The sequence below is a fragment of the Macaca mulatta genome, chromosome 18 (assembly GCF_049350105.2).
Source record: "Macaca mulatta isolate MMU2019108-1 chromosome 18, T2T-MMU8v2.0, whole genome shotgun sequence".
Taxonomy (NCBI): domain Eukaryota; kingdom Metazoa; phylum Chordata; class Mammalia; order Primates; family Cercopithecidae; genus Macaca; species Macaca mulatta.
This window is the reverse complement of record NC_133423.1, coordinates 6,150,648-6,164,662: the sequence shown is the minus strand read 5'-3', so window position 1 is coordinate 6,164,662 and position 14,015 is coordinate 6,150,648. Positions and strand designations below refer to the sequence as shown.

At 44.2% G+C, this 14,015-nt stretch overlaps 2 protein-coding genes across 3 annotated transcripts in view; one reads left to right on the top strand and one right to left on the bottom strand.

The window, feature by feature from the left end:
* Nucleotides 1-861: 861 nt before the first annotated feature.
* LOC700283 (uncharacterized) lies at nucleotides 862-13,038 on the bottom strand. Its single transcript, XM_077975092.1, has 4 exons — nucleotides 12,975-13,038; nucleotides 7,295-7,565; nucleotides 6,877-6,961; nucleotides 862-6,767 (listed from the first exon to the last, which is right to left on the bottom strand). The coding sequence occupies exons 1-4, from the start codon at nucleotides 13,036-13,038 to the stop codon at nucleotides 6,162-6,164; spliced, it is 1,026 nt and encodes a 341-aa protein (XP_077831218.1). The 3' UTR covers nucleotides 862-6,161.
* Nucleotides 7,000-14,015, top strand: part of ZNF407 (zinc finger protein 407) — a 458,811-nt gene continuing 451,795 nt past the window's right edge. For both annotated transcript variants that reach the window (XR_013408133.1, XM_001085704.5), the window contains exon 1: nucleotides 7,000-7,067. The gene's annotated coding sequence lies outside the window, so the exon portion shown is untranslated. The remainder of the gene's footprint in view (nucleotides 7,068-14,015) is intronic.

The following is a 14,015-nucleotide window of genomic DNA, read 5'->3' as shown; positions in this document are numbered from 1 at the left end:
AAAGCAAAAAAAAAAAAAAAATGAGGCCAGAAATTAAATGCTCTCTAAATTCCAGGTGAGTCTAAGTGATTACTTTGTAAGAAGAAAATTAAACTTAATATTTTTTCTGGCTTTTTTATCCTAATTAGGGAAAACACACCATTGATCATTGATCCTAATTAGGTAAAACATGCCATTGATCATGAATTCAAAAGTTCTTCTGAGATGGTTCAGGTGTCCATTCTTCCTGTTGACAAAAGTCTCCTGTAATATTTTTAGCTTTGGATGGGTGAGAAATGCAGTGAAAGGGAAACTTGAAATTAGTTACTCTAAAGCAGAACTCCTGAGAAAGAGGATCACTTGGGAATGAGAGTATACACCATAAGCCCCTAAGCTATCATTCACTGCTCTTGGCCTTGGAAGAAAAGATTCTGGTTTAAATTCCTGGCTGAAGAGGCAACATAATATAGCACAATGGTTCCCAAACTTTCCTCCATATTGGAATTACCTGGGGACTTTAAGAAGTACTGATGCCTGGGTTCCTCTTCCCCTGCCCGACTTTCTACTTTTCTTGCTATGGGGTATCACCTGGGATTTTTTTTTTTAAGTTCCTGAGGTGATTCTAATGTGCAGCAAACTCAGAAAGCACTGGTGTAGAGGTGAAAGTGTGTTGAGTGGACTCTGGTTCAAATTCGGACTCCAGATTTTACCAGTTGGATAATCTTGTGCAAAATATGTTATTTCTCTGAGCCTTGGTTTCCTTAGCTGTAAAGTAGGAATGGGAACATCTTGATTGCAGAGTCGTTGGCAGCACAATGGCAATATATGTAGAACACTTAGCACAGCACCTAGCATGCAGTAGACACTCAATACATGGTGTTACTTATTTTTGTTATTTTAATTTTCTATTTTTCCATTTATACATAGATATTCTACAAACAATTTCTTAAAGAGGAATAATTAGAAAGCAACTTATGTGTGCGGCTGGGGTGTGTATAATGCAGTTACAAGTTGGGATCCTCTTTGTTCTGAAGTTGAAGTCTCTTGCTAGGAAGTGTCCAGGTACAGAAAGACAGTAGCAGTGAGGACCCAGGTCACCACACGTTCTTGGTATTATCTCTCAAATCTCAACAGAGAATGACAGATGTCATATTGTCCTTGCACTTTCTTTTACTTCATTGATTGAATGTATTAAATTAGGTCATCACATTTATAAAGATGAAATCAATCATATTTGAGATAACTACAACTATTGGCTTCCTACCCTGGATCCATTTCTCCTTTTCCTTCCTAATTCTTACTTTATTCATGTTTCCATCCCTTTCCCACTCAGCCAAATGCCACAGGTAGAGCTGACACCTTCCCAAGATCCAGGTGATCTCTGAGGCCTACGGGCAATCCCATTCCTGTTTGCAGTGCTTAGCTCAGGGTACTGTATGTGAGCCACTTCTGGCCATGGGATGTGAAGGCATGCTTGCTGGGGGCTTTTGGGAAGTTCCTTTTCTCTTAAGAGAAAAATCGTAAGAAAAGGAGTTCTCTTTTTTCTCTCTAGATGTTATCCCTGGAATCACTCTAGCCATCTTACTACAGCCTGATGTTGAATCGGGCATTGAGAATTGAAGTGCAGATGAGAAAAATCTAGGTCCTCGATACTAACATTCAACTCCTGAGTCAAAAAATTCTGAAGCCTCCTTTATGTCTGGATGACAAATTTGTGAGCCAACACACTTTTTTACTGATTAAAGTAGTGGAAGTTCATTTCTATTATCTGCAGCTAAAAGCTTCCTGGTATAAGTGCTTTGCGTTATCCTCTCAATTATTCTACATTTCACCATCACTTTCAAAGCAGTAATATTATACATTTCTAATTTGCATAACTTGCTACAGTTTTCAATTTTTTTTTTTTTTACCATAGTTAACACAAAGTCCTTGAAGTGAATATCATCTTTATCATGATTCTATTTTAGTAATAAGAAACTGAGGCTCAGAAAGTTTAGGTAACACAGTAGGAAATGATGAAACTGAAACAAGAAATCATGTCTATTTGATTCTGTTTTTTTCCTGTGAAGACAGTCATTAATGCTCTTCACTAAATGTTTTCATTTCTTCTGACAATGCCAAGATTGCACTTCCCCATCGTTTTTAAGTCACTTGCGGCCACGATAATTTCCTTGGCCCAATGCAATGTGAACAGAGAAGATATATTTTACTTCTGGGCCAAAGCTTCAAGAACCAGTGCAAGTTTTGTTGACTTCTCTTTCTCTCTAATACAGATAATGGAAGTCCCATGAGCCTGGGTCCCACAAAGAGACATGGAGTGTAGCACCCAGCAATGTCTTGATAAATTTGTAGTGGGAATTAACAATACACATTTGTTATTATAAACTACTAAGATTTGGTTATAAACCACTAAGCTTAACCTAACCATTGCTAACTGATAAATTCATAAAGTGGCTATACCACTTTGTGTTTTTAAGTGGTAATAATTTAACTCAGTTCTCTAATAGATACCTCAATTCTAAATATTTTTTTTTCTGAGAAATCTATGTAAATTTTACCCAGAAATAGTAAAGTTTAAAAAATGTTATTTCGATAGTTTTTGTGGAACAGGTGGTTTCTGGTTACATGGGGAAGTTCTTCAGTGGTGAGTTCTGAGATTTTGGTGCACTCATCACCCAAGCAGTGCACACTGTACCCAATGTGTAGTCTTTTATCCCTCACCCCTCGAGTTCCCAGAGTCCACTATATCATTCTTATGCCTTTGCATCCTCACAGCTTAGCTCCCACTTATGAGTGAGAACATACAATATTTGCTTTTCCATTCTTGAGTTACCTCACTTAGAATAATGATCTCCAACTCCATCCAGGTTGCTGCCAACACCATTACTTTGTTCCTTTCTACGGCTGAGTAGTATTCCATAGTGTATATATATCACATTTTCTTTATCCACTCATTGGCTGATGGGCAGAAATAAATTAATTAGCTAAAAATACATTTACATAGTCATCATCAAACCAGGTGTTCATTTAGGTTAATAAAACTGTAGTTCCTGACAGCTTTCTTTGAGACAAACAGACTTACATCAGTTTTTCTCAACAGTTGAATCCTAGGCATTCTGTGTGTATTTAAAAATGTTGCCTCAGTATGAAGAAGTTGTTAGGATGAAGTGCTAGTGCTTTATCTGAAAAGTATCTCCCTCCTCCCAGCAAGCCACTCTGTTGGGACTATATCCAGCGCAGAGGTCCAGAACAGAAGCAGCATGCAGGTGAACAGATGTTTAAGGTATTAGACAGAGGGAAATCGTCACCAGGTACCCAATATAGACAGAATCAGAGAACATGACGTCACTTCTTTGAACGTCATTTTTCTCATCTGTAAAATGCAAATGATGTATCTATTTAGAGTAGTTAGATTAATTGAAATAATGCATATATGGTTTGTAGCATAATGCCTGGCATTTATTTAATAGTTGATATATTTTAATTTTATACATCCTCATTTTGTCAACTTGCTATTGTAAAAGTGTTTACTATTCATTATCCAATGGAAAAAAATCACATATACCCAGAAAAAGATGTGAATATATTGATTGCTTTCTTTTCTCAGACACGATAAAAGCATACATTTTGAATTTATGAAGACTGAAAATCTTTGCTCTGAGTTTGTCCTTTGCAACTTTCTTAAGACTGTAACTGGTATATTTGGCAATAAAACTTCTGAATCATTTAGGCTGCTTCATGGTGCAAGTAAAAGAAAACTAGACTTAAATAAGAAAAGGATTTTTTTTTTTTTGGGTTAACAGGTCTCAAGTGGGGCTGGCTTCGAGGAGGTCTTGACCCCAGGGGTTCCTTGTGTCACTGTAACCACCCAACGAGTTCATCTTGCCCGCTGCCCAGACACAGTGGATTCATCAAGACAGAGGAACTGCAATGAAGAGTTTAATTCACACAGAGCTGGCTAAACAGGAGACCAGAGTTTTATTATTACTTAAAGCAGTCTCCTGAAAATTCAGAGACTGGGATTTTTAAAGGATAATTTGGGGAGTAGAAGACCAGGGAGTGGGGAGAATTGGTTGCTCTGGTGTGACATGAAATCACAGGGAACTGAAACTGTCCTCTTGCACTGAGTCAGTTCTTGGGTGGGGGCCAAAGGACTAGATGAGCCAGTTTATCCATCTCAGTGGTGCTAGCTGATCTATGAGTGCGGGTCTGAAAAACGTCTCAAGCACCAATCTTGGGTTTTACAATAGTGATGTTATCCTTAGGAGCAATTGGGGAGGTTTAGAATCTTGTGGCCTCTAGTTGCATGACTCCCAAACCATAATTTCTAATCTTGTGGCTAATTTGTTAGTCCTACAAAGGCAGTCTGGTCTCCAGGCTAGAAGGGGGTTTGTTTTCAGAATGGGCTGTTATCATCTTTGTTTCAAACTTATACTATAAACTAAGTTCCTCCCAAAGTTAGTTCTGCCTATACCCAGGAATGAACAAGGACAGCTTGGAGTTTAGAAGCAAGATGGAGTTGGTGAGGTCAGATCTCTTTCACTGTCATAATTTTCTGTTGTAATTTTTGCAAAGGTGGTTTCATCACTAGGACGCTCTGTATTCACTACAAGTCTGTGTTGTCCATGTCAAGCATTATTCATTCAAAAAGAAAGAGAGGAAGGAAAAAAAAAAGACTTCCCTTTTTCCTTAGAATCAGAAAATTAGTCTTGAATGAGAGCAGTGGAATCTCTCAGTTGGAAATGAGGTCAAACTGACTTCCTTAGAGTTTGAGTAACTCAAAATACTCAAAATAGAACTGAAACATAAACTTAGATTTTACTTCACTGCTCAAGGGAGGAAGATAAATGTTAACTAAATCCCCAAGGTAAGAAAGGTAGCAAGATAAACCACCCAAAGATCACAGAATGCCCAATCCATATACAGAATTGTGCTACTGTCATTGTTAAGAAATTTATCACCTTGTTATACAAGACCAACAGTGCTGAAATAGCTATTAAAAGAGTAGGAAGTACTAAATTTTCAAATAAATTTTAAATTTCAAGTGAACTCTTTGAAGGCTGAACCCAGTTTTATCTTTTATATAACAGGGACCCAATAAATGTTGGTTAATGGAATAAAAATAACATCCACAGCTGGTCACCTGTTGTAAGGAAATTGTTTTCCACATTTTTCTCTAGAATTTTAAAATAACTATTACTATTAAAATGAGTCCACATGATAGATGGAAAAGGTTGACTCTGGAGTTTAAGGTTGAGTTCCACTTTTACTAGCTGTGTGATCTTGGAACAGTTTATTAGAGTCTTCTAAATTACTGTTCCTTACTGTGGATAAGAGAATTCATGTGGATTACAATCAGAATTAAAACAGATAATGTCTACGAAAAGTTCTCTATGAACTATTTAAAAAGGTAACTAATTATCACTTGAATGTATTCTGATTTAAACTGAACTGTGTTGGAATTGGCCTTGAGTGATGATTCGGTCTAGAAAGCCTATCCTCAGAACAGTACAAAAAAAAAAAAAAAAAAAAAAAATCCAATTACTTACAATGATTTTTTTCAGATGGAATCTCGCTCTGTCGCCCAGGCTGGAGTGCAGTGGCGCAATCTCGGCTCACTGCAGCTTGCGGCACTGGGTTCAAGCTATTCTCCCGCCTCAGCCTCCAAGTAGCTGGAATTACAGGCTCGCACCACCACGCCCCGTTAATTTTTAAATTTTTAGTAGAGAGGGGGTTTCACCATGTTGGCCAGGCTGGTCTCAAAATCCTAGCCTCAAGCAATCCACCGTCTCCAGCTCCCAAACTGTTGGGATTATGGGCGTGAGCCACCCGGCCCGGCCAATGATCTTCCTAAATAGAAATCTGATCACATAACTTTCCATTACAGAGTCTAACCCTACCCTATCCCTAACCCTGCGCCTACAACATAGTCAAAACTCTTTAGCAAGGCAGATGACCTCAAGCAGGATTTCACCGCGTCTTTGTCACAGCACTTAACAAGCTGTGATGTATTTATTCGTCTACACAGGTCTTCCCTACTAGATTCTGAGTTTCAGAAGAAAGGCCTCCAACTCGAGGTTCATGAATGGACCTGCACAAGGGGCAGGCGGGCTGTTCACCACCACGTCCTGATGTCCTGCCTTTTTTTTTCCTAACAAGCCCGTGTGCTGGGCCGTTAACGTTCATAAAAAGTCCTTGTCGAACGTTTTAAACAGCCAAGGTGTTTCAGCTTTAATAAAAGCTGAAAGTTTGGCAATACCAAACTGGTCACCAAGCCACATTCCGCTTCTTGGTCTCCTTTTTGGTATCAGAGTTCGGCTGGTGGCTTCCTGTGGCCTCTGAAACAAGGACCTTATTTTGGGGAGCCATTCGAGAGATTTTTCTAATCGTTTAAAGTAGCATTCTCGCCTTGCACAGCTGAAAGTCATTTCTCGAAATTGGAGCGCCAGAAGCGACAGGAGCCACTCCAGGTCCCGGGGAAGCCGGCAGACACGCAGCGGGCTGCGTTTGCCAGCGTAGGCCTCTCGGGTCCCGCGCCGTTCTGGGCCTTCTCCGTGTTTCCGGCGCCGCCCTCGGGGTCCCTTATTGAGGGCGAGAGCCGGGTGGAGGGACAGGGCAGGAAGCAGGCGGGATCGGCCTGGGAAGAACCCGTTCTGGGACCCTCTAGAAATCCCAGACGCTCCTCCCGGGTCGACATAGCCGGCCTTCGAGCCCGACGCGCTCAACGTATTTAGATTGACTCCTTCGGCTCTCCGTTTTCCTTGTCTAAGGGAGGGGTGGGACTTCCTGTTTTATCTCCGAGCGGCTTCCGGCAAGAGCTGATGGGTTAAAAACAAGACAACACATGAGCCTGCCGGCCACTCGGATAAAAAACAAGGAACTCGACCTGGATCTTACTAAACCAGTTCCAAGATTCTGTTTTTCGGCTGTGGCATCCGGCGCTGCATCCACGACGGAGTCGCCCTGGATGTCACCGGAAGTCCTTCAACGGAGAAACAGGATGTCCCGCCTCTTCCTCCCAAAGGGAAGACGGTGAGCCGGAGGAGTCAGTCAGAGGGGCGAGCAGGAGCGATTCTGTCGCCAAACAGGTAAGTTATTCTCTGGCCGGGGCGGGGGGTTTGGAGGCGGGGACCGTCCAGCGTCAGCGCGGGGCCTGGGGGCGGTGGCTTGAGGGCTTGAAGCCGGGCGGCTGGGCGCCCAGAGTCCCGTCTGGGCCCTTCGCTCTTTCTCCTCCCCCCTCCCCCCGCCTCCGCCCCTCCCTGTCGCCTTCCTTCCCGACACCCGCCCAGACTCACGCCCGGACACACACCCTCACTTGCTCGCACACGCTGCCTCGCCGCCCTCCTCCCCCCGGCCCCCGCCGCCGCCCTGCCCTCTCACCCGCTCGCACCGCAGGCCGGTCCCGCGGGCAGCCTCGCGTCGCGCCCTCGCGCGAGCGGAGCTCTCGTGGACACCTCGGGGCTGCGGATCCAGCGTGGCCTCGGTTTCCCCTGCTCGGTCCGCCTGTCCGCGCAGAAACAGCCCCCCGCCCCCTCGGGATGCACCCCTGCACCGAAATCGGGCCGTTCTCGCTTGCCCAGGTTGCTCTCAAGTGGAAAATAGATGCTCCCTTAGCTGCACAGCTGCAAGGTTTAGCGTGTGGTTTCCAGCAGGGGCTCCCTGGACCGCCCGCCCACTCATGTGTCACCCCCAGGTGCCCTGGCTGCGCCGCTGCTACTCGCGCCTTCTTCCGTTAGGCGACGCTGGTGTGGGCGGGCGGAGGGCACACGAGTGCGTTGGCCGAGAGCACCGCCGTGGCAGCGCAGGGTCCTAGCCACTCCCGACTTCAGTCCGCTTTGCGCCACTGCGGGGAGACCCCCGGCTGCCTGACACCGCTGCGGGCAGCAGTGGGTTTCTCAGTAGATGCTCACCTCTTCCCAGCCAGCCAGTTAGCACGCCTTGGGTGCGTGGCCTCCTTCTGGAGTTTAAGCTGGTGGAGACGGGGTGCAGTGGCCGCTGACCTCTGTCGGTTAAGCTGGGTTTTCAGTAGCCCTTTTATTTCATTGGGGAATTTTGGAATAGGACATCCCACATCCGTGGACACATATGTAGAATACTTTTATAGGTAATTACAGTCTTAATAGTGATTTGAGTTACAGCTTTGCGGTCTGTGCCTGGGGACATCCTAGTCGTAGTACGTATCTGTTTTGTGGTGAGGTGCTAGTCCATTTAGAACACTGTAGACAAGGGCCCTAACATATACTCATCAGAACCCTGTTAAGAAGAGCTCATATGTCATTTGGCATACTCACTGTACTTCATTTAGTACAGCAGTCTTGTGTAGTAGGAATTATTCCCTTTTTACAAACAGACTCACTTTGCTGTATACAAAATTACTGCTACTGGCACAAGGTAAAGCTCTTTTCTTGCACGACATGTAAGGCAGGTGTGATAATTGCTCATAACACAGTTGCCACTGGTGTGTGTTTTTTTTTTTAAACTTTATTTTGGAATAAATTAAGATTTACAGAAAAGTTGCAAACAATAGGACAGTTCCATTGGTACCTTTTAAGCAGAGCAGAGTGGCTCCATTTCAAAAACACTGGTTCTTGCTTTATGCCAAACACCCTTCTAGGTGTTGGAAATAATAATATACTTCCCTAGAGGATTTTGAGGTCTGGTCGAAGAGACGTAAATAAATATAATACCCTTTTCTACGTACTAAAATAGAGAGATGGGAGCACAGTGGAAGTTATGGCTGATTGATGGTGGGGAGTGGTGAAAGCTTCTTGTAGGATATATTATTTGAGTTAGGTCTCAAGGACTAGTGGGTATTCACCTGGTTGAAGGGACGTTTTCCCCAATATTCATTCCAATTAGGTTTGTTTTATTAGAGTAGAACTCGCTAACCTTAATAAAATAGACTCTCCTAGTTTGATTTCTTCTCTTTCTCGTCTCCTTTAAGAAGGTGGTTTGTATCCCAGATAGAAGAATCCTACTTTCTAAATCCATGAATAGGCGAATAAATTAAGCTGTGTATTTCTAATTGGTGGTTGTGACTCTCGACTGTTGTTGAGATTGGTTTTTCAGGAATGCACTGTGGTCCTCCACTAAGCGTTTTCCTTGCTTTCCAACTCTGATGACTGGTGAAATTAAGTAATTCGTTCAGGAAACATTGCATGCTTGCTTTGTGCCAGTCATTGCACTAGAGTAAAATGAACAAGATGGTGGAGAATATAAGCCAGCAAATGTGCCTTGGCAGTGCAGTCTAATGTCATGCACACAGAGTGTCACAATGCCAGTCATGATTCTTGGTTGTCAACCGTGGCAATGGACTTGGCTGACTTAAGCAGAAAAGGGATTTATTGGAAGGCTATAGATGGCTTTCAGAATTGATGGGAAGGCCGGGGAACTGGATTCAAAAAACAGGCAGCAACCAAAAGAGGCTGGCTGGATGGGGCCACAGCCAAGGCAATATCACATAAATAGCCTGCTTAGAAGTTTGCTACTGGTGACATTGCCACTGGAGAAACTGCCATGTCTGTTGCTGGCCTTTTGACTCTCTTCTACCACTGAAAAATCTCTTATTGCTCCTGCATCTTTGTGACATTTTTTGCCAAGCCACTGCAGTTGCCCGGGAGCAGGGAGATGGAGGGAGATGGAGAGAGATGTTCTTTATCTCTCGCAAAGACCCACACGTTAAAGGAGTCTTACTAAATAGAAGGCAGCTTGGGCTGTGGGTAGCCCTGAAAGCAAAAGTGTCCAGCATAACCACTGAACCTGGCACGCCTAAAGAGGTTAGGGAGGAATACCAGGAGGGAATGACGATCAGAGAATGAACAGGAACTCATTGGGCAAAGAGAGAGAGAGTAGCTAGGGAATCAAGTTTCAGGTAAAAGACTTCCAAGTGTCAAAAGGTAATGTGGAACATTTCAAGAATTAAAAGTTTGGCTGGATCACGGAGTATGAGAGGAGGTGTGGAAAATAAGGCTGGAGAGGCCCTCCTGAAGAAATACAGGCAGCATAGTGACATGTAAACACTTTTGCTTGTTTTAAGCCCTTCGGTTGCAGCTATGGAGACCAGTTGGCATGGCGTAAGGCTAGGGGACGGGGATCTTTCAGAGGCTGTTGCATTGGTACTAGATTAGACATCACCGAAGTCTGAGTTAGGGTAGTGGCCCAGAGGTAGGGGAAGTGAGTGGATTGTACATGCTCAGTTAGTGGAGTGGGTTCGGGGATGGAGTAGGTGCGATGGACGAGTCAAGGTGGACACTGACGTGTCTGCTTTGGGTGACTGGGTGGAACCTGGTGTTCCCTGTGTGGCGATGGAAGGTGAGCAGGTGCCCCAGTAAGATACTTCAGTGTGGGCTCATTTCTGTGGACACGTTGAGTGGGCAGATGTATGGATGAGTCTGCAATCCCAGAGGACCACCAGCATCTCACTGCAGCCTTGGTTCCTTCAGTTAGTTGTGTGTGTGTGTGTGTGTCCTTCACTAGATTATAGCAAGACTGGCTTTCATGTGTATGCACCCCAAGTCTCTTGGCATGGTGTCTCACACATAGAAGGGGGTGTTAGGCCATTCTTGCATTGCCTAAAATGAAGAGATAGCCAAGGGTGGGTAATATACAAAGAAAAGAGGTTTAATTGGCTCTCGGTTCTGTGGGCTCTACAAAAAGTGTGGCACTGGCATCTACTGGGCTTCTGGTGAAGCCTCAGGAAACTCTCCACCATGGCAGAAGGCAAAGGGGGAGCCAGCATATCCCATGGCAAGAGCAGGAGCGAGAGAGTGGGGAGGTGCCACACACTTCTAAACAGCCAAGTCTCACGAGAACTCACTCACCGTCTCAGGAGAGCACCAAGCCATTCGTGAGGGCCACCGCCACCATAGTTCAGTCACCGCCCACCAGGCCCTACGTCCAACACTGAGGACATGAGATTTGGAGGGGATGCATATCCAGACTGTATCAAGGGGAATCAGTAAATATTGTGGAATTTAATGGAGTGAGTATGAGTCGTTTGGAGCAGAAAGGAAGTACAAAACATGCGTCTATACAATATATGCATACATATGTGTTTATATAGCTACCTACGTATGTATCTTAACTTGCTTGTGTCACTAGTAGGGGATCCACATCTGTATATATCTATATTTTGTAGTGGAAAGACTTTTTTTTCTTATCAGTATTGTGACTAGAACGTCTCCTTATGGTAATTATATGGGTAGATCATAATTGTAGTAACTCCCTGCTTACTTTATTATCTTGCAATTCTAGCTACCTGGAATAAAACCCAGAAATAGCCTTGCAAGAAGCTGATGACAGTGTAGGAGTGTAAAGGAATTACAGCCTCCCTCAATAAAGTACAATCTAGAACTTCTAGAATTGGGCACTGAAAGAACCTTTTGCGGAAGAAGGTGGAGAGAGATGATGGTCTCCAACGCTGTCTTCTTTAAGTGTCATTTTTCCTTTGGAGGATTATCACTTTTATTCATACAGTAGTTTCCAGATATAATAATCCTGGTTTAACAGTTTGTTTCTCTTGAGTATAACTGAGAAAACTGGACATTTTAAGTGTTAAGTACTTAGGGACAGTAAAAGGCAAATAAACATAGAAGTCAATGGCGGTAGCAATAATAATGTTATCGAGCTCTTTGTATAAACACTGTGCCAGGTGCCTCTGTACATAATCTCGTTTAATCCCCCCAGATCTTTGGAGGTATATACTACATTTTACTGATTTATGGGACACTCAGATTTAGGATAAATACCTTGTGCAAGGGGACACAGCTATTAAATGGTAGAGCCAGGATTTGGACCAAGATGGTCTGACTTCAGAACCCCTATTTTTAGTCACTAAGTTATATTATCTTCTACAATATTTTAGCATTGATTCATTCAACATTTTTTTTTTTTTTTTAGCTCCTCTTATGTCCAGTGTAGTCTGTGAGTTATTAGAGATCTCGGAAAGGGTAGGATAAACACAGTGCCCTGGTCCTGCTGGGAAACGCACATCCTGCGCCGTGTGGTACAGCCCAGGGTGCGGTAGGCTGAGTGTGTGAGGGTAGTTGGGGGCAGGGAAGAAGCCGCAGGGGGACTCCTGCACTGACCCTTGAGCCTGCCCTGGTGTGTGGGGACAGGTCATTCAGGAGAGCGGTGAGGCTCCCAGGCAGCCCTGCAAAGCATCGGGCAGTGTAGCATTTGGAAGCAGCGGCCACACTGTGACGGGTCTTGAAGGCCAAGGTAATACTTGAAGAGTTTATTGTAAGGCCATTGGGGAGCCAGTGATAGGTTCATGCATTTGTTCATGTCTTAGCGTTTATTTAAAGAAAGTTTTGAGTCCTGCAGCACTCACTGTGCTCCACAGATGTTACGAGAGTTGCTTATAAGGAGTCTTGCTTTAATTTGGAAGAAGGTTTAGGGAGACTTCTCAGAGGAAAGGAAGTCCCCCCTGCCCTTCAGTTATTTACTTAGTTGTTTACAATTGAATATCCAGTGCATGCACACCCTCAACAATTGCAGGTAGTACAGTGTTGCCTCAGACTCCAGGGCTGCTCTCCAGAGACAATCACTATTAACAGTTTCTTGAGTCTTGAGTTTCCTTCTAGAAGTGCCCATTCTTTTTTTTTTGAGATGGAGTCTCACTCTGTTGCCCAGGCTGGAGTGCAGTGGCATCTCGGCTCACTGCATGCTCCGCCTCGCAGGTTCACGCTATTCTCCTGCCTCAGCCTCCCGAGTAGCTGGGACTACAGGCGCCCACCACCACGCTCAGCTAATTTTTTTGCATTTTTAGTGGAGACGGAGTTTCACCATGTTAGCCAGGATGGTCTGGATGTCCTGACCTCATGATCCGCCCACCTCGGCCTCCCAAAGTACTGGGATTACAGGCGTGAGCCACCGCACCAGGCCAAAGTGCCCATTCTTTTAATGTGAGCAAAGCAAATGACAACAGTATCTTCTCTATGAAGCAATTCTGACAGTAAAGCCCAACCACGTAAGGCAGGCCAGGTAATCGGTACCTGTACTGAGGAAGTAGCTTAGGCTTGGGTTTCCTGGAACCTCAGTCTGTTGGTGAGACACCATTGATGCCTGTGAAACAGTAGATCCATTCCATATCTTTCTTTATTCTTAAGTGTTGGTTTTTTTTTGGTAGTAGTTGGTTTTTGTTTTAACATTCAAGCACTGAAGAGAAGTGCTTCCTGATTTGAGGCACTTTTCCAGAGGTAACCATTGTTAAGTAATTTCAGACTTAACAGGATGTCTTGGTGAGCTTCCAGTGTTATCTCATCTATGTAATATTTTCTATTATGGATATATTAGCTTATTTAAATGTTATTAGTGGACATTAAGGATTTCTGGCCTGTGTGATTTGATGGGTTGTAAAGCTATTTACTGCCATAAAGAACAAAGGAAAAGGGGTAAGTTTGTGGGGGAAGTTGAGTGCGTGTGACATCCAGATGGACTTAGGGGTCTGGTACCTACAGAGCTGTTAGCTAGAGATAAACATTTAGGCGTCATGGATAGTGGATGGGAATGAAAACCATGGAAGTTCACTTGGTCACTAAGGAAGGGGGATGAAGAGATAAGAGAGGCCACCTCCTCACAAAGTACAAGGTTTGATTCCATTGTAGCTCCTTTGCTTCCTGGGATTTGGGGAATTCCATTACGTTCTTTAGACAGGTCCTTGCCTAGTTTTTCTCCTTGTTAGCTCTTGGTTTGCATCCCTGTGGCAAGTTCCCTTCTCCCTATCCCAGAAGCTTCCTCATGTGCATTTGGATCCTTTGCTCGTCTGCTGTGGCCACCAGGGGTCTTAGGTTTAACTCACACTTCCAAGACCTCCCCAGGCCACACTCGCACAGTCTGGAGAAGGGGAGGAACAAGAGCCACAGCTTGCCAGCCGAAAGTGACACATCTCCTTTCGGGGGTGGTCCTTGCAACTGTCTGCACAGCTGTCCTGACACTGTGTTTCCAGGTGGCTGCTCCAGTGCAGGGACATGAGAGCCACGTCGTGGATGTAGGCACAGCCTTATCTTTGAAATCTCATGCCCCATAGGGAGCCA